Source organism: Plectropomus leopardus, chromosome 4 (assembly GCF_008729295.1).
Source record: "Plectropomus leopardus isolate mb chromosome 4, YSFRI_Pleo_2.0, whole genome shotgun sequence".
NCBI lineage: Eukaryota > Metazoa > Chordata > Actinopteri > Perciformes > Serranidae > Plectropomus > Plectropomus leopardus.
The window spans coordinates 22,857,487-22,878,564 of record NC_056466.1 but is presented as its reverse complement, the minus strand read 5'-3'; the positions used below and the strand labels follow the sequence as shown (position 1 = coordinate 22,878,564).

The window sequence follows — 21,078 nt, the reverse complement described above, 5'->3', positions numbered from 1 at the left end:
ATTTGTGTGAAGCATTAATGTTTGTACAGACATGGATGTAAACTGAAAGTGCAGCTTTTGCAGAGACATACAACAGCGAGGTGGTAATTATAGTGTTATTAGGAAGTCAAAGGAAATTCAATGTGTTTTTCAGTGAGATTAGAACTACCGCTATTGTTTATCAGGAATGCTTCTACAAAACATGACAACAGGCATTTTTGGCATTTTCTGACAGCGGATCAGTTTGAAATATTGCAGGAGGCAATGGAACAGTCAGGAGCAGCCACAGTGAGCTGTTAAGATAAAGAGCTGTAGGCGACAAACTGCACACCTCCAACTTAGCAAGATAACCAACTCCTTTATCTGTGCCCGGTGCTCTGCAGACTCATGCTATGTACAGCGTTTAATCATATCACAGTTGCTCACAGTGAGGTGGAAAACAGCCAATTATTACCTGACGTCTTTATTAAAAAGACAATAGTTTGCTCTACAGCCTCCAGAATTCATAATAAACCACATTTGCTGATACAACAATTACTAGGTGTCGCAAAATCAGCCATTACTGAAATCCTTGAGATTGTCATTTTAAAAGCCAGTTATGTTTTTAATAGTTTGATGGGATGAAATTATTAGTAATTTATTGCTAAGTTAGAGCACAGTGCAGTAAGAGCCTAGAAAAGCACCATCTCATACTCTGTCTTCCCCAGAAGATCTAAAAGTAGTTCCCAAATATCACTGAACATCTGGCTTATTTTACTCATTGTCACTCCATAAAACCATAGCTAGAAGCTACACTTGACTTCACAGAGAGGCACTCTGTCAAACATAACCTAAAGCATTCATTGAGGAGCGATCATAATGTTACCAATGTACAAGAATGGATGCTGGGAAACTGTGAAATTAGGTTTACTTCCAACAACTGTCTGCTTCTTTCAAAGCAACCGAAACACAAGGGTTTGGTACTTCTCTATTCACTGCAACATCTGCCAAGACACACAGTTGGTGAATGTCAGCTGCTGTGTGTCTGTGTGCATCTGCAGCTCGATCACATGCCAGAACACTCTGGACATGAATTTTGTTCATCACAATGTTCAATTGTAAACTGCCAAACAGAGAACATGAGACAGATACAGTCAGTCTTACCAGATAAGCAAACAGTATAGGAGAACGGATGATCCACCAGTATCCCATGTTAATGTTTCGCTCCCAGCACCTACAAACACACACACACACACACACACACACATTTTAAATTGTAACCTACTGCTGTTATCATTTTGATTCTGATCTTTTTATTGTATCTAAAGAGTCTTCACATATTCTACACTATGAATTTTTGTGGGTCACAGATAAAAGCTCTGACATTTAAATAGCCTTTTTATTTGATGTGACAACACTATGAAAATCAACTTACTCTTCGTTCTCATAGAGATATTTCACTGTGATCCACGGCAACACAAATATGAGTGGTGCACCTGAGAATGACAGAGGCAAAAAGGCAAAGTGAACAAAGTAAAACTTTGTAAAACATGAAGTTGTTGATATTGTGTCATTTTATTAGATTACTGATGACTTCATAGATGCTCCTGATAGATCGTTTTTTTTAGTACACAAATAAATAACAGTTTGCCCTGTATTTAATGTTTAACTCATTTTTAATGATGACTTGGTTTTATTGTATTATTTAGCATTATTTATAATGATGATTTTAAATCCTCATTATCTCAAGACAAATATTTCTAATCTCTTTCACAATGAAGACTGGAAAGGTCTCTAAATATGAAAATGTCTGCCTCTGTAAAGCAAAATCTAATCTGTTCATGGACCGTTGGTCTTTTCTTCAGACATTATTTGTCCTGTTGGGCGACAATGACTCACTAACAGACAATCCAGTTTACATAGTGGCAAGACCATGATTTGTTATCTGTGCTCAGTGAGGATCGCGGTAAACAATCTTTGAAATCTCAAGATAACTGCTTTATTAAATTGTTATCTCAGAATAACAAGCTGAAAACGTAATATGAGCATCACAAAGTCATTATTTATTGCGAGATTATAAAAAAATCAAGTTGGAAGTTTTCAAGAAAACAGGCCTGAAATTGTGCTCTGGGCTTAACATTTAAAAAGTAGATAGATTATTTTCATTTTTAGATTCCCAGTCATGTATAGCATTCACACATTAACGTTTTTTTAAATTTTTTTTTAAATAATGTATTAGATATCCCATAGTCTTCACTTTAACGGGAATTACACCGTTTTTTTTTTTTTTTTTTTTTTACACATTTAGGACTCCAGGGAGACCTGATAAAGTAACGCCACTTGAGTCAGTGTTGGTTTGTTCTGAGGACTAAGAGTCTGAAAATAATAAAATAAATCTGGATAATGAAGAAGTGAGTTTACCAGAGCTCTGTAGTCCGCCTCTCTCATCTCTACTTGAGGCTAGCAGCTAGAGGCTACATTAGGTGCTAGTAACATAATAAAGCTGAATTCTTGATTTTGGCGGTCGAGTTGAATTGTGGGCAATGCAGGAACAAGGAAGAGGTACTGGTATGTGTGAAATAGACCAAACTGCCGTAATGTTGAGCTAACAGCAATCAATTTCAACTGCATAAAGATGTAAAATCGGCAAACTTGTTTTTTTGTTGTCATTTCAGCCGAAACTGTAATATCAGAGAGAAGTCGTTAAACACGGTGGAGCGACCCATCTTATGTTTCTGTCATGCTTATTTTATTGCTGACTAGCATCTTTGATAAACCAAATCTACCTGTTCGGAAGCCAAGCAATGTGGACAGGACTGCAGCAAAACATATTTTAGCTACCAAAAAATATCATTTTTTTTTATCATTATCAAGTGTATGCAATATTTAGAATATTTTCACATCTTTACCTTAAACTCTAACTAATAGAGGCAGCGGTTACTACCATGTTCATGAAGTAAAATTATGTTTTTGTCTATGGAGTCCGGTAAAGCGGTGAAAATATTCTAAATAAGGCCTACACTTAAACTGATATTGATTTTTTTTAGGTGACTAAAAAGTAACCAATTGAGGAAGTGTTTGCTCAGCTCCAATTCATTTTTGAACATGACGCCGGGGGGTTTCTACACGGAAGTTACTTTAAATCAACATAGTGACTCGTTCTGCTGCATTGATTTTGGTCCTTTTTTAACCAATTTATTGTCTGTCTGTCTAGACATACCTGCAGCATCTTTCACTTTCCCTGTCTCTGCTTGTCCTTTTATACACAATGGTGTCTGTCTTTGCTCACCTTGTGTCATTTTAAAGCCTGTCTTACCACACCTGTCCACCAGATGCCCTCAGAGATTTTGAGCACCATTAGCCCGCCATCCTGAGAGCAGTGACCTGTCTACACAGCTGCTCGGTATTTGCTCATTAGTCTATTTACATACCTGTTAACCATTCCTGCACCTGACTGACTTCCTGTTGCTGATGACTTTGTTTCTGCAAACTACTGTTAGACAGATTCTGTTTGCTACAACTGATCTATCTGAACACACTGCTTTTAGGTTGCATTTGTTTTTACTCTTCATGCTAAATTAACCAATATTTGTGTGACAGAAAAGAAGAGAAATACAACTTTTGCAACAACTGCAGCATCATTACTATGTGATTGTGGGTCGCTTTGTAACAGCTGTGGTTCTTACCCCAGCCGATGGACAGATAAATGTAGAAGTACTTCCTCTCGCTGAACACGGTGATGACTAGCAGGCTGTGCAGGTAGATGCCCTCTACTAACAGCCAATAATTGTTGGCCATCACGCTGTACTGCATCATCACCATGGCACCACGACACCACGAAACAGCCTGACACATGACACAGAATAGAAGATAGTACAAAAGTCTTTATTTTTGTCTGAAGAAAATTGTACAGAAATGTATAAAAACTGATTTTGTTGGTTCTTATGAAAACGACCAGGGCTAACCACAACAGATAACCTGAGTATCAAATTTGGGGTCTGATTAGTTTATTTACTGTGCTGTTGATTTTAGCCTCTTAGACAATATCTGTGGGGATACTTTTTTTTTGTATGGAGTTTACACATAGACACTATTTAGGAGGAAACTCATTTGGACTAGTTTACTTTTCTTTTAATTGAGAAAATTTGAACATGGCAATGCAAATAATTTACACTGGATATGCAAATTATTATGCAAAAAAATCACATTTTCCATATTCCCATACCTCATTTTCACATTGCACTGTTGAGAAGCGGCTTTAAATCAGAGCTCCACAGGGATTACAGCTGACAAAACCACTGTTTCAGCTCAGCTGATTTAACTCTGAGTCACACTGCAGCAGAATACAATGCTCAAGTCTTGGCTCACGGCAACATTTCAGAGGGAAAGTACTGCTGTCCTTCACATGAAGTGTTGGATTCTGGCATCCTAGTATGCATATATCTCTTTGCTCACAATCCTTTACAGGAACTGTTTAAGTTCCTGTAAAGGATTGTTACAGCATAACCGTAAATACAATACAATGTCTCTTGCACGTCAGCACAAAAGCAACAAATCTTATTTACAGTTCATTTTATGTTGCCTGTTGCTTTTAGTTAATGTGGATTGGTGAAAACATAATGCCATTGGTACCATTTTATAGCAGATATAATGTGCTGTTAATACCGTCGATGCTAATTTAGAGCAGCTTAGCAAGAAAAGAGCAAGTGAATCTGGATGTGCGGCATTTCTTGATTTTCCCTGTTTCACAGCGTTGGATTTCTTTTTTATTAACTGATTTTGATGTGTGACATTACCAGTAGAAATATTCTAATTCATGAGATTTTATTCATTTATTTTTATTTTATTTCTGGGAAGTAAAACTTGAATTACTGATAGAGAGGCTCAAAACATTACGTTTTGCAGAATAGATTGCTCTTTTTATTACAGATTTGATGTGTGCAGACACACCTAATCAATACCTAATCAGCACCAGAAGAAGTTATGTGTGTGCAGGGTTTTAAAAACTATATTGAGCTGCTGGGAGGTCAAAAAAGAGGATGTGGAACTCTAGCCCTGAACAAAAAAATACAGATATTCGAGAAATACGGCGTAGGCCTCTGACTGTGGTGCAACCATGTGTCTAATTTTAATTGTATCTTCATATGCACCATTTTGCATTTAGAATTGATATGCCATCGACAGTGCAGGAAGCAGTTTGATGTTCACGCACTGCAGTAATTATGTCCATTATAAGAGTATTTTTTTCATGCTAAATAGCTGCACATGAACACGATTCAGTGGCTGGCGTGGTGTGTTTGCTCTGACCGGTATGTTGACCCAGGCTTGTGTCCGTGTGTCATTGCTGCTCCTGGGGTCCAGCGTGACGGTCAGCAGGGCGTCTTTGACCAGGATGGACACGGCTCTCAGGATGAAGGAGGCAAATAGGTTCATGTGGATGTTGTTCCTCATACAGTGGAGCTTCCTGGTGCAGAGGTGACAGTGTGTGACAGCTTTTCACTTTGATACATTGTTTTTACTACTCAGCATGCAGGAACATGACTTACATTATTTTCACAATCTTTGCTTTTTGTATGTCTTCCTATGATCTTTTGATCTTTACCCTTTTTGACTACATCTTTCCTTGCTTGTTTTTTCATTCTCTGTTTTCTACCTCCGTGTTTTGTCCTGACTTAATTTTCTCCTTTGGTTCCTTGTTCCTTTTCCCCTCACTTTATGCCCATTTATTGTGTGGCTTCTTTTTCTATTTCTGTGCTCTGTCTGTTTTTATTTCTCTCTCACACCTGCTCTTCTTTCTCCCTTAATCACCTCCTTCTTTCTTCTCCCCACTCCTGCTTCCTTCCTTCCACACTTGTATTATCTTTTCCCTCATTTCATTCATGACATAATTTTTCCCTTCTTTTCTTTGTTATTCTTCTCCCCCCACCCATTCACTCTATTCCCCTGTTTTTCCTTTCTTATCCTTCTCCTTCCCTGTCTTCTCTCTTTGGTTCCCTCTTTCCTTTGTAATTGGTCTTCACATGCTTCATTGATTCATTCCTTCCTTCCCTTTTCTCTTTTCATCCCTCTATCTATTTCTCCCTCCTCCTCCTGCTGCTCCCTCCCCCGTTCACTCCTCATACGTGTTGTACCTGAAGGTGATGAGGATTCCCAAGGCCAGCAGCAGGGCTCCCAGGGAGAGCGAGTAGCCCACTGTGTACATGATCCGTAACTGACTGAGGATGCGACCATACTGCTGCTGCAGGGCCAACAGGAGAGACAGGGTCAGTTACTTCCATACATTGCCTACACACACACACACACACACACACACACACACACACACAGAGCACATTGAATTTGGCACAAACAGTATAAAAAAAGGTCCTAAAGAGTATTTGAACAGATGGGAGAATTTTCATTTCAGATCGAGTCAAGTTTAAGTGTCAAGTCACAATTACAATATCGTCTCACCATCTGCCACCGCGAGCAGCCTCAGACATATTAACATGAGGAGTGACCCACACACAAATACACTGTACTGTACACACACACCTCACCGGGGTCGTCTTCACATTCGCTGGTATTCTTTTTTGCCCATTGACCATCTTCATTGCAGACTCTGTAGACCAAACCCTGCTGAACTGTTCACACACCAACACACATTAGGAGATTTTACATCAGACTTGCAAATGTATCTCATGTTTAGAGGTCATAATTCAAAAGAAATATTTGCCATGCAAATGTATATGCCATCTTATCTGTCCTCTGTCCTTAGTTAAAAAAATATTTTACTCAACACTTCCTGATCCATTTTTCCAGAGCAATCAGCCTCTGTTTGTAGTCTTTCTCAGTGGATGAAGTTATCGCTAGGTCTAGCTACAGCTGAATTATCATCACATCACCCAAGTATGCAACTTCAGCATAAGCAAACAAGTGAGCAAACTTCTTTTTGAGAGGTAAAAAAGATAGTAGTAATGGCAAAAACAGACAAATCCAAAGATGTTTACTCCGCGATAACAGAAAGCAGAAATAAGTGGAAGCGGTGGTTTGGCTCCATAAACTTTCTGCTAGTCCACAGGAGACTGCAGTATCAGGAAGTTCAGGCAACAACAGTAGTAGAACTCAAAAACACAACTCAAGGACACAATCAAAAGTTAGAGTCTTCACTTGGAGAAATCAGGATGCGGTACACAGATATCAGTCCAAAAAATCAAGGCAAAGATATCCAAAACCACTAGACAAGAGACTGAAAACACAAGGAATTACAATCAAGGAACATAATGGGAGACTAATCGGGGTGGGGAGGGTAAACACACAGGCAAGTAACAAAATAAAACAAGAAAAAAATACAGAAAAAAGTGAAAATATTAACACATAACCTTGACAGCTGGACTGGGAAGTAACTCCAGGTGTTTTGTTCAGTGCCTCCAAAACACCTGGAGAAAACCTGAAAATGAAAATAACTACGTCTACATGGAAAGAGCTGCAGAGCAAATAAAGCACTAAAGCTGCACTGTTAATCTGAGACTCAAGTCTGCACACCAAGAACGACCAGAAAGCTCCACAGGACAGGTGCACTGTCCCGAGAGACGCAGTGTGAAGTCTTGACTCCCAGGTTGATAGCGGACTAATATTCAGCCTTCACATACAATCAATGACACATTCACTCTCTTTAACCACTGTACACACTATTCAGCGCTGCATTCATCCAACAGATTTCTGATTTTTTTCATTCCACTGAATGACAAGGACATATGATGAGCTGCGCTGCTGTTGTGAAGCATTTTCTATTCACTCCACTGAATGACTTCAAATGAGAGCACTTTGAAAAGCTCTTTCTCCCAAGTTGTACTCGCATATCATGTCACTAGATGGATGTTGTATCCTTGAATTCATAACTGACATAAAACAAGGCCATGCAAGTGTGTTGACATTGAAAATAAAAAGGGATTAGATATATTTTCTATTACATGAACAGTTAACCTTTTTACAGGTCAGGCACTGTGTACATTTGGGTTTTTTTTTTTTTTGTTTATTTGTTTTATGCAGCATTCTAATAATCTGTCTCCAGCTATTCTCGCATACAGCTGCATAACCCTCATATTTTGTGCGCACATTTATGACTGTATGCTCAAGGACCTCTTGGGGTTCTGAAGATTCTAGTAAACGAACGCAACATTCGCCGCTCGTCCACCCTCCCACCACAGCTGAAATTTGATCTCTTTCACGTTGCCGGCTTCAACTCGGCAGTAAATTGCGCACAGCCTGTCAGACACCAGTGGCTCTGTTAATTCATTTATAAACAAACATAATATTATGTTTATCACGTTGTCATATTGCATAATACTAATGCAATACAAGTTGGATTTAGAGCATAAATTGCTGATATTTTAATCTGCCAGAACATCATGCATAACATCAACCTGTTTTAAGCTCAAACACCATACAGCACTGGCAAAACTGGACAATGACAGAATCCTAATTTACAATTGATAAAACAGCCTGTTTTATTGGCTCTTTTTTACTGACATTGACTGCTCACCTCCCTTAACTGGCTGTAAGGGGCTGCAAGTCCTCTAAAAAATTACGTACCCAAAGCATAGAGCAAAAGGCATTCCTGGCATTTCAGTCAGGCTAAATACAAGCCTTACCGAGTCTATTGAAGGCCACATGTTGGCCCTGTTTTGGCTAAAAACTGACATCTTTATAAATGTTTGGTCTCATTTTGAAATGGAGCCTCTGCAGATTAATTCCCAGGGTTTCCTACACATTTATTTATTTGCAGCAGCCCACCGCCATTAAAATATCTACTGCCACAAATACTTTTTCTGTTTTTACTCTGGCCAGCAGAACGTCAAGCGCATTGAAAATGAAACTTAACCGGTAATTCTGCTGGGTCTAAAAGTGTGCTTTCACTTGCTGTGGCTGCTCCTCTCATTCATCCATCTGATATGATCAGCTCTAAATGGACTGGCAGATCAATTATCCACCCTGAGTGTTACAAACTACTGGTGATGGAAACAAGAGCTCACTGAGAGCAAAAACCTCTGATTTTAGAGAGGGGACACAGAATGATACAAAGGCACAAACACACATTAAAAAAAAAGGTACAACCACACATTCACTCTATTTCTGTGGGAAAAACCAACCCCAAACCTGATAAGTTGTGATTCACTAAACTAAAAAGTGTTATCTTTGCCGCCATCTTCATTATAAGGGAGGAAGGGCAATTCAATTAGACGCGACTGTGTAACATGCATTATCTAAACTGTCCACAATCACTTTACTGAGCGTGCTTTTCTAGTTTAGATTTCACTCTTTCCCACTTTTTACTGCAAATATCTTGTCTTACAGTCACACACACCTTTATGGTACCATGGCAGGAACCATGGGCAGGAGACATTGACAGTGGTTCCTGGGAGTCCATCAGGCCAGCAGACGTACAGGTCAAAGGTCCTGTTACACACCAGCCCTGCAGGGAAAAGTAGATCCATGCTTACAGCGGGTCAGGCTTCGTTCTCCTGAGCACATCTTGTTCAGACTCTAGCTCAAGCAGGGAGTATTGACCGGGAGCCAGGTCCAGCTCTCATGATGTTTCCTGCTGCCTTTTTTCGCTATTCTATCCGTTTAGCCTACACCTCTGGTCATCACTAGTTGATAACGAGACACCCACAACTTGAGGCTGTTTGGTCTCAGGGACCCAAAAACCCTTTTTTGGGACATGTTTTTGGAGAAATGATATAAGTTCAAATATGAGGGAACTTCAATGGCATAAATAGTCATACAAGTGGCAGGAAGGATCCTGAGTAAAAGGGTAAAGTAGTAAAATTCGATTCTTGACCTTACCGCTATTCTGTTCCAAAAAAATCACCCACAACATCCCCAAAAAGACAATAAAAAATGGCACTTGACAAATTCTCATCAAAATTGTTATTTTTCATCCCTTTTTGGTGAATATTCCTTCTTCACTTTAACAAAGAAAACCTGCCAAGTCGATAAGCTTCTACTTGAGCCCAAGTTGACGGTTCTATCTTGAAATGAACTTGAAATGTGCTTTTGTCTAAATTTGCCACTATATCTCGAACCAGAGAAAACTCAATGATCAGTCACTCGACTTCCAGAGAGTCTACCTGCCAGCGATGTGAATACCAAAATGTTGAGCCGCCCAAAGTATTATGGTATAAATGAATAGTATGCGTCCCCAGCACTTGGCAGAAGGGCTCACCTGTGGCGGGGGGCGTGGCGTTGAGGTAGTCCAGGCAATTGTTTTTGTAGCTGCTCCACTGCTCCTTCACAAGCTCCAGGGAGTTGGTAGTGGAGACCTGCAGGAGAAAGATTCCTGAAGCTTCATGTCAAGTTTCAACCACCTCAGATTGTGGCGTGTGGGTGTATTAAAAAGAGAGGAAGTCTGTGAGTCGTACCTTTGTGCAGCTGCAGAGCATAAGCAAGGCCAAGAGGAGACACACCTGGGACATCCCACTGATGCTGGGAGGATGGGGGTCGGTGGGGACCAAAACACAGAGGAGGCCCGACACATGAGGCGGTCTCGGCCCTATCTCACCGTGTGGCCTATACACACGATAAAGAGAAGCTTGTTAGTAGGAAAAATGTGTCCATGTGTGTATGTGTGCATGTGTGTGTGCTAGGAGTCGTTTGAGCTGCAACTGAAAGATGGAGCGGAATAATAAAGAAGAGAATCGATAAACATGAAAATAAGAGAGCAAGAATCAATGATATACTGACGGTTTCTCTTTCACTCTTACAACACACGTGCTTACACACATATCACAGTTAGTTAAATACTCCACAGTGCCAGCTTTTAATGAACTAAGACCTTAAAGATCACAGTCTATTTTAAGCCAAACGGTTTAATTAACAAAAAACTTGTTTTTTCTCCTTTGACCTCACAGTTTCCCAGCACTGAATAAAAAATGTTATTTGTATGAGCAAACTGTGCTCTGCGCTTATCGGAAAAGCATTATTATTTTTTCTACACGTTTGCCGAAAAATCTCATCAATGGAGCTCACAGGTGTTTGGATAACGGGACCGGACAGCAGGGGACAGTGGGTCAGACGCAGAGATGGTGCCTTGATCAAGATTTTCTCACACTAATAGACTCCCACAGGTGTTTTGTGTGCGTTTGTCTACACCGAGCCTACAGCATGAAATTCTGTTAAATGGCTAGAATTGTCTGTGTGTCGATGTTGCATTTTCTTGCAGCTCCAGTCGTCCATCTTCACCCACGAAGTTGGAGAACAAAACGAAATCTGAAACGTTTCTGCAAAAAACACCTTGACCATGGAAACATTTTTGGCTAAAACGTTTCAAATTCCACTCTGTTCCAGTCTCTGTGCTTCTGCTGAACAAGAGCGTCTCATGATGGTGACGCATTTGCACCAAGCTGTGTGTGTGTTTCTTTGTGTGTTTCCACCTGTTGTGTTATCACAGCCTAAAGATTAGCATCTTCATTTTGAAAGGAAAACAGAGCAAAAAATCATTACAGTAAGCTGCTGCTGTTTTTTCCTTTTCCATGTGGTGTTGCTGCTCTTATTGACTGAGCAGCTATGGAAAAAGCAGAAGCACAGACAGTTCACATGATCCTGCAGGTGGATTTATATGTTATACACATGTTTGGTTCACAGCTTTTGAGATTAAACTACACCAGAATGAAATATGTTGGTGATCAAATATGCATAAGAATTTCTCTGTGAATGATACAAATGTGAATTACAGGATGGAGCCTTATCAAGACTGTCATGATATCAGACCCTAGAGTGCATAAAATGTGTCACACAACAACTGGTTTTAATGCAGTTTGCTAATATACTATATTCATTAAATGTCAGCATCTCATAAAAAAAAACAGTGCCATGTCTGTGTATCCAATGCCCAATAATTTCATATTCCTCTTTGTCATAAACCTCTATAGTTGTTAAAGCTCATCAGTGAGCCACATTATTGGACTACGTGACACCTTCATTCATTATGATGAAGACCAGAACAAGTTTATAAAGAGTCAGCTCCACATGCACTGACCTGCTGCTGTCACTACAGCATGTATTAATCAAGCATGTGCTCATTTGCAGCAGAAAATAGTCCCTTACAAATTCACAATTTACCTCTGTTTGTGTAACTTTTAGCAAAACCTACAGTGCCCAGCTGTTTTAGGAAATTTATCAACCCTTTTCTGTATAGAAACACTAAAAAATAAAAGCAGGAACCAAGGGTGTGTGTCCAAAGCATATTTTTTAAAAAAAAAAACACGCTTTTTAATGATATGCTATGCATGGGAACTTTTCTTTGACAACTTATATCTTGATATGGATATGGCCACCCGAAAAAGCCGGAGCCCTATGAAAAGAAATTTAAGGCCTGGATCTTTTTCTCTAATGCTTTCTCCTCATTGGAAACAATTGAAAAAAGAAAAAAAAAAACTATGTGGTAACAGGCCCTGATGGACATGGTGCTGAGAGCCACTGACAGGATAAAGATGTCAGCAAGTTATGGGAGACTGACACACTCTAAGCTTTGGTCTTTTCATTCATTGACAAGGAAAACTGTATTATTAGTAACAAACAAACATTTTTTTTCTGTCAGGATATATTCACCATGCAGCCTTAAGAATAAACCAATCAATTCTAAGGCAGGTCATTTTTTTTTACCAACATGTATTTTTGACTGAGATAGGATCTTTGTAATGTGCAGTTTATGTAATTTCATCTCGTACCCTCCCTCTTATGCGCAGTCACATATAGAGATTTACTCAATTTTCATGGGTAGCTAGGCACATGAGAGCACATGTGCATTTGGGTGTGTGTGTGTGTGTGTGTTTGTGTGAACATGTGTGCCGCTGGCAGCGTCTGTGTGTCTGTTTTTAGTTAACCACAATACTGAGAAGAGGACAGCGCATAATCACAGGATTGTCTCAAACTGATAGCCTTATCGACCTCACAAGCAGGTTTTACATTACACACACACACACACACACACACACACACACATGCACTCCAGCATACTGTGGAATGAGGATATTATGCCTGTGTAGATCTCCCTGTTTAAGGTAGGAGCATCTCAGATTTTCAAGGCCAGTAATTAAATCCTCTCCCAAATGTTTTGCAGTAGCTGCTTGTTGCTGCTTTTGGGTGAAATGTATCACCGTGGTTGGCTGTAATCTTTGCATCTCCAAAATGTCATCTTTTTTATGGGGCTGAAAAAAAAATCAGCCTTGCTTGATGACGGTGCATTTTTGAGTTTTTTTCCAGAGGGGGTTTGTAGCACTTTTTTTTTTTTTAATAAATAAGGCCTAGGAGGCTGTGAACAGAAGCCATTTTTTGGTGGAAATAAACATAAAAATTGATGAAAAACAGCGATGCCACAATATGAATCAGTAGTTCTCGTGCTTTTTAGGCTCTGGTTTGAATGAAGAATTCTTTTTATTTTGCATTTCTCTTTCATTCACTTACAGATACCTTTCTTTGAACTTTTGCTGTTACTGTGCCAATGCTTGCATACTTCCTCTAAATAGCCTCTTTGGGCATACTTTACATGACAATTCAGTGAAAAAGGCTCGGCGTCCCTGTCAGATAATCCCATGATGAACACTGAGCTGTGTGTTTGCTTTTGCTATCAAGGAGAAAGACAAAGCCAGAGATAGAAAGCAAGAACATATCCGCACAACCATGCTCACTGATTTGTATGAGCACAATCAGCCTGCGTGAGTCACCGCTTTTTCCTTAGGAATACTCCTGAATATTGCACTGTTCATGTAAATTGAAATACATGACCGCTGGTCACGCACACTTCTCTCTCTTTCTGTGTGTTTGTGCAGTCATTGTAACAGTTACATCTCCAAAGGGTTATTTGCTTAAACAGACTGAGTTCAAGCCATTGTTTGCATTGTTTATTTCTCACACACACAAACACACATGTCCCTTCTTTCTCCATTGGGACACAGAGAAGTAGGACTTTTGGCTTATGATGCAAATTATCAACAGATGAGACCACAGCAGCCCTTTGCTCTCCATCTACTAATGAATTAAACATTCCTGGCAACGATACTGCACTTCATCCTGTTGTTTGAATCATTAACACTCTGCAGAGCGCATGAAACATGTCAGTCTGCCAGTCCCTGTCATTCATACAAGCTCAGAGTCTTTTATTTTCTTTCTCAGTCCGTATCTGTGTTAGAAGTAAGGCAGTGCCTCTCTCCTCCCACACATTTCCATTTAAGTGCACAATCTGTATGCTTGTCCTGGGGAAAAACGCAGAGACAGAGCAGGAGGAAAGGCAGGGGGAAGTAGAGTGGAAATGCGTGACAGCAAATCATTGGAAAATCTAAGGAACGCTACTTATCACACATCAAGGAAATGATCAATTGACTGATAATTAAGTCTATAAGGATAATAGACCATTCCCCATTATCATTAAGGTTATGCTGTCCATGCTTCCCACCATGAGCACCTCACAATTATGTTGTTTAAATCAATAAGCCTCTATGTGATGAGGACGGGTAATTAAGCAGAGTATGGAGAGTACGTAGGTGGAGGCAGAGACAGGACTGCAGTGGCTGTAATGGAGCTAAACGGAGCCGTAATTATGTTGTTTCTGCCTCGCCGAGCCGCTCTGCCCCACATGGTTTCTGACAGCCAACTGCTTTTCCCTTTATCTTTATTTTAATTTGTTTTTTTTTGTTGTTTTTTTTTTTTTTTTTGCTTAGTTTCTAAACTTCATGTTATGTGGACATTATTCCAACTTTAAAGGGTATGACAAAAACCGGGGTCTTATAGTGTAAATGACCAAGTTTGGTTAAATTATACTATAAATTTATGAATTGGTTTTTTATGTTTACTTATTTTAGTTGTATTCAAGTGGCAACCTCTGAGGCTGAAAAATTAAGCCAACACAAAGTGTCAAGAACTGCAGTTTTTTAAGGTTGGCTCCAAAACAGAGTCAATCCCCAAAGACCCCTGTGTTAAAATGCCAAACTTTACAGCAGAAATGACCATGTTTACAGCCTGGTAAAAAAAAAGAAAGGGTTGTGGTCTTCCTAATAACAACTGTACAGGGGTTTTTATATATCGGCTTAAAGTTACACATAATTAGGCTTTGAGTCTGTACGTTTACATGATGTTTGAAAAAATCAGATTATTGTGTTAGTCTGACTAAAACTGGACCTTTAAAGTACATGTAAACAGGTTAGTCGCATTTCTCAAAACAGACTAATACATCTAGATAATATGGTTGGGGGTGGATTTACTTCCTCATGCATACGCCTAAATCCAGCCTGAACTGGCCGACATGTCCTGTGCGTGCTCCATAGTCCCTGCGCCAGGCTTTGACCTGGAAGTCAGACAGCGTAAATTCATAGAAGAAAGCTGGGATAAACAAAATGAGAAGGGAAGAAAATGAAATACAACAAAGGTATGAACATGGCGAGTGTGAACTACGTATTTTTGTACAGCACCAAAGAGTTATCCATGTTTTCACCGTTCAACATGCAACCCGTCTGTCACCTGCTAACTTGTGAGGTATATGAGGTAACAGGTCAACTGGAAGACGGTCCAGTAGCTGTTCTTTTTTGCTCTTACCCACTTAGTCATTATATCCACTTAACCAATGATTATTTATCAAAAATCTAATTGTGTAAATATCTTGTGAAAGCACCATCAGTCAACCCTTCTCATAGCAATACGGATGTTGAGGTATTTGGTAAAAATATTGTGATATTTGATTTTCTCTCTTTTGAGGGTGAAATGTTGGTGCGTCTTCCAAACTGACAGAATACTGTGTTTTTTGTTTGTTTAGCACCTTATTAAAAAAGCCATATGATACAGTCGCCATTTCTGCTTATTACGAACCACTCTGGGCTTCTTTTTTCTGTTAAGTTACCTACAAATATTGTCTTTTCTTATTTGGGCTCATACAAACAGGTGACTCACATTCAGTGAATGAGGCATTGTTTTCACATTAAAATTGTGCCATTGATGAGGTTTCTTTTGCTGTTTTGCTTTAAAATACCAGGGACAAGATGGGCGAAATATGGGAAAAAATACAAAGATTCAGAGAAAGAGACGGGATGAAAAGACTGAATTCAACCTCAAGTGGGAGACGATTCAAAGAGAGTTTCAGTTTCTGTGGGCGTGATATACGTGCACATCATGCACATCTTGTTCAAGCACTGATAAACAAAAGAAACGCAGAACTGTTCTCGTCCATGAGGCGTACAGACATTTGATTCACAGTCACAAAGCAAAACGAGACAATACAGAGAAGTGAGCTAAAGGTTGCAATGTAGGTGTATATATACTGTATTTGTATGTGTGTGTGTCCACTGATGACAGTAAAGGAGTTCAGGGATGAAAAAGTTTCATAAATTTATTGACATGGTCCATCAAAGGCCTAATGTGTTTTGGATTTTTTTTGACAAAAACATTAAGAGGATATATTTGTTTCCCCTTCACTGACTTGGCCAGTTCATTATGCAACTTCAGTCATTTATTCATTCTTCATATTTGTTGGTCAGCTGTTTTTTTTCAGCTTCTTTAAAGTTGAAAAGAAAACACAAAATTACAAGTTAGAGAATATGGCCCCTTTCTCTCACAATGTGGTAGATAAGGTCACCTGTTTTGAGCTTTTTCTTTTTGTTGTTTAGGCGAGCCAAGTTGCTGCTCATTCTGAACCTGCTTGTTCATTGATTTTGGTGTCCGACACTGACGCCTTTCACTCTGGCATGATATGCTGCTGGGCCACGTCAGTTTATAATATGGCCAAACAGCATAAAGTGTCAGTAACAACATAATATAAGGAGCTGGAAAGTCCCTATAGGGCAGGTGGGAGAGGCGGTGGATGGGTCCAACAAACCCCAGACTTTCACCCTTAAGCCCACTGTTTGACTCCTGTATGAATGTTGAGCCAAACTATCCATCCATCCATCCATTTTCTTCCGCTTATCCGGGGTCGGGTCGCGGGGGTAGCAGCCTAAGCAGGGAAACCCAGACTTCCCTCTCCCCGGCCACTTCGTCCAGCTCTTCCCGGGGGACCCCGAGGCGTTCCCAGGCCAGCTGAGAGACGTAGTCTCTCCAGCGTGTCCTGGGTCTTCCCCGGGGCCTCCTACCGGTGGGACGTGCCCTGAACACCTCACCAGGGAGGCATCCTGGAGGCATCCTAATTAGATGCCCGAGCCACCTCATCTGGCTCTTCTCAATGCGGAGGAGCAGCGGCTCTACTCCGAGCTCCTCCCGGATGACCGAGCTTCTCACCCTATCTCTAAGGGAGAGCCCAGCCACCCTACGGAGGAAACTCATTTCGGCCGCTTGTACCCGCGATCTTGTTCTTTCGGTCACTACCCAAAGCTCATGACCATAGGTGAGGGTAGGAACGAAGATCGACTGGTAAATCGAGAGCTTCGCCTTTCGGCTCAGCTCCCTCTTCACCAAGACAGACCGGTGCAGAGTCCGCATTACTGCAGACGCTGCACCGATCCGCCTGTCGATCTCCTGTTCCATCCTTCCCTCACTCGTGAACAAGACCCCGAGGTACTTAAACTCCTCCACTTGGGGCAGGACTTCATCCCCGATCCGGAGGGGGCACGCCACCCTTTTCCGGCTGAGAACCATGGTCTCGGATTTAGAGGTGCTGATTTTCATTCCAGCCGCTTCACACTCGGCTGCGAACCGATCCAGTGAGAGCTGAAGGTCGCGGCCCGATGAAGCCAACAGGACCACATCATCTGCAAAGAGCAGAGACCTAATCCTGAGGTCACCAAACCGGACCCCCTCAACACCCTGGCTGCGCCTAGAAATTCTGTCCATAAAAGTTATGAACAGAATCGGTGACAAAGGGCAGCCCTGGCGGAGTCCAACCCTCACCGGAAACGAGTTCGACTTACTGCCGGCAATGCGGACCAAGCTCTCTAATCTAACCCCTTGCTTTTTATGCACAAGGAGGTAAACATAAATATGAGATGAAAGTTTATTTTGAAAAATGCTGCAAAAACTGAGTATATTTTAAGAAGACATTATGCATTCAACATAAATTGACACGATGTCCTGGAACATCAACAACAGAAGCCAGCGAATACCTAGCCCATTATGTGTTGACATGAACAGCACTGACCAAGTGGCAATATCCAACAAGTTAGGATGAGAATGTTTGGTTTACACTTGTCTCTATAGACCTGCATACTTTTTTTGTCCCACAATATTAGGCAGCACTGGCACACAATTCATCAATTTTTAGTCGTGAGGCCATTGTGCACTAATGTATTTATGTCCTTAAAGAAACTGCTTTCAGCTCTCTGTTCAGATTTGTGTCCTCATCAGTGACAGTTTAGGCAGATCAGGTGTACCTGGCTAGTGACAGTTGCAACAATATGTGTGCGGGTCTGTTTTTGTGTCCGTGCATGCAAGCGTGTAAAGCTATGTGTTATGATTAACTGAGGTAGGTAATGGAGGTGACCCAGAATCTGCTCCTTCAGCAGAAGTTATGCTTCACAAACAGAGCAATGGCCATCTATTTTTCTTTTCATCTGTTTCTGTCTCTCTTCCTCTCATCAAAGGTTTCTCCGTGTCCTTCCCCCACTCCTCTCTTCAGCCATTCGGAAGGAAACTTGCTTTTCAGAAGTGGGAAAAAATGCCATCAGCCAAAGAGTGCAGCTCTATTCCTTTCGTTATTATTCTTTTGGGCTTCTCGAGGGAGAACTGACTGACAATCTTGTTTCCTGTGTCATATGGGAGGTCATTTCAGTGGGAAACACGCAGAGATAGCAGATGAGGGTCTGGCAGAGACAATTCATACATGCTGCTCTCCTGTCCAATATGTCCCTTTACTCTGCACTATTACTTTTGCACCACGCCAAACATCTTGGTGAGCTGCAGTGTTTTTTATGTCAGCCAGTAGCATCCCTTAGTATCTGTCCATTTAGAAGATTAAATGTGTTCACTGCATATAGCAGCTTTTTGTTTCATGGTTCTCATATTAAAATAGTGGAGATAGTTTGGCTCCTTGCACTGACATCATTCTCAAATCACCAACACTTCCACTTAGGACACATCTGTGTTGGAAAGACGTTTGGATGCTGTCGAACCACTGGCAGATGGTCCGAGCCGCTTTGAGCAGACTACATTCAGAATCGGGCGGTATATCTTTCTGGAGTCATGGCAACGCTGCATCTGAGGTGTCCAGTGATCGGTGCAGCGGTGTCCAGATGATCATCGTAAAAGTTGTGCGCGAATGTGAGGATTGCGCGAAGGCAGGAGAAAGGGAGACAGAGAGAGATAGAGAGAGGGAGAGCACATGGGAAGAAGAAGACTTGGCCAGCACATACCATTCTCAGTGTCCCGTGGAGAATGCCAAGAGCCAGACCCTAAATCCTCAGCCATGTGCTCCCTGGACTCCTCCATAAAAAATGCTTCACTTATACCACAGATATCCTGCTCGCTATATATTGTCCTTCAGACTTGCAGTGCTCCCACACACACTCTCTCTCCCATGGAAACAGACGACACTTCATTCTCCTGCCAGCAAACACACACAATACTTGCACAACCAAATGAGTTGATAAGTAGGCTAGAACATATATTACCGCATATAACCTAGGTTTATGTTGCTGGCTGACGGAGAGAAAATGAACCAGCCTTTTGACAAATAGGCCTATATGTGTACAGTTAGATGAGGAGATTTTTACCACCCCTAATGATGCAGGTGTGGCTCAGGAAAGCGGGTTGTCTATTCATTGCAGGGTTGGCTCAAAGTTAGATCCCCACTCCTTCTCCAAGAACACCAATAAGAGTGTTTTCCAGAGTATTGAACTATTCAACTTTTGTTACTCAGCCCTCCTGTGAAAAGTGCCTTCCAACAATCCTGCAGCCTCCAGACCATCAGAAAACATCTTCTTTATCAAACACATGCAAAAATAAGAAAGGAAGTTGTGATTTTGCAATCGCAACAATCAACACAAATTCAGCCAATCCCTTTGACTTCTGTGCAACTTTGCATTTTTGTCCCATCTTGGCAACTTTACTCCAAACTTTCAACACTGGTAAAATCTAATTTACCATCCTTCAAAGCTGCTTAAAGAATTAAAAAAACAACGTACAACTTTTAAAAAAAACAGCTGATCTTTGGGATCTGTGTCAGTATCAGTCCCCTCTCCTTCCAATATCACAAATAGACTCTAATTATGTGGTAAAACACTGCATACTCATTATAATCAGACCAGATTCTGAAAGATCATCAAAACGGTTTTTGTAATTATCACCTGTAACTTCATTGCAAAAACCGCTATAAACATCGTAACATGCCTTGCAAATTTTTGATAAAGCTGCTGTGAATAAGGCATTTCAGGATGCAACAATCCCCCTAAAAAGCCTTGAAATCATGGGGGGACTGACGACAAGTTTGATGGTACTATATTAACTTGACCATCAATGGCTAGCTTATCCCCGGAGACTGCACACAGCTCTCCAAATGTCCTGTCCACGCAATAAAGCTATGGGCTTCACACACTCTTCAGCTCACACTAGCCGAATGATGTAAGAGACATATTAAGCCTAGGAAGCCATCACATGTAGCTGAGTAGGAAAAGTTTTGCACCAGTTCAGGCATAAAGCTCCTCTGTTGGCAGAATGAAACTAACCAAAGCTCCAGAGTAGGGCTGAATGTATGATCATATTATTGGACCTGGACCATTCATTAGGAGCACACTCTGGGAGCACAGAGCATACTTTCGGCAGAGATGGAGTAGCAGAGTGCCAGGCGCAGTGAAAGTAAAGCTTAATTGTTCATTGTGCTAAGTCTAACCACTATATTCCACAAGATCCGTGTGCGGTCTGGCTCGACTACATCACGGCAGACGGAGCAAATAGATTACACTATAGTCTATATGTGAATTTCCACATTTCTCAGCTACATTGCGGATCAACTCTGTCTCAACTCTGGTAGTCCGGAGGCTTGCGGATCAGATACGAAAGCCTTCTATTTTTGCTGGACACTGGATCACTCCGCATAAATATAACCGAATTTAACACAGAGCAGACAGGAAATCAGACAGTGATACAACATTAAAACACCTGGTTAATTTTCAGAATAAAACACTCTGTGTTTACGTCTAATCGTATTTCACTTAACTACATCAATAA

At 40.8% G+C, this 21,078-nt stretch overlaps 1 protein-coding gene across 1 annotated transcript in view; it reads right to left on the bottom strand.

Annotated features, from left to right (window-relative positions):
* gcgrb (glucagon receptor b) overlaps window positions 1-21,078 on the bottom strand; it is a 56,391-nt gene that overhangs the window by 5,551 nt on the left and 29,762 nt on the right. The window contains exons 2-10 of the mRNA XM_042485587.1: window positions 10,362-10,509; window positions 10,166-10,262; window positions 9,305-9,412; window positions 6,493-6,581; window positions 6,090-6,196; window positions 5,224-5,422; window positions 3,645-3,804; window positions 1,394-1,454; window positions 1,123-1,192 (exon numbers count right to left, since the gene is read on the bottom strand). Of these exons, the coding sequence (XP_042341521.1) occupies window positions 1,123-1,192; window positions 1,394-1,454; window positions 3,645-3,804; window positions 5,224-5,422; window positions 6,090-6,196; window positions 6,493-6,581; window positions 9,305-9,412; window positions 10,166-10,262; window positions 10,362-10,415 (945 nt within the window). The 5' untranslated portion in view covers window positions 10,416-10,509. The remainder of the gene's footprint in view (window positions 1-1,122; window positions 1,193-1,393; window positions 1,455-3,644; window positions 3,805-5,223; window positions 5,423-6,089; window positions 6,197-6,492; window positions 6,582-9,304; window positions 9,413-10,165; window positions 10,263-10,361; window positions 10,510-21,078) is intronic.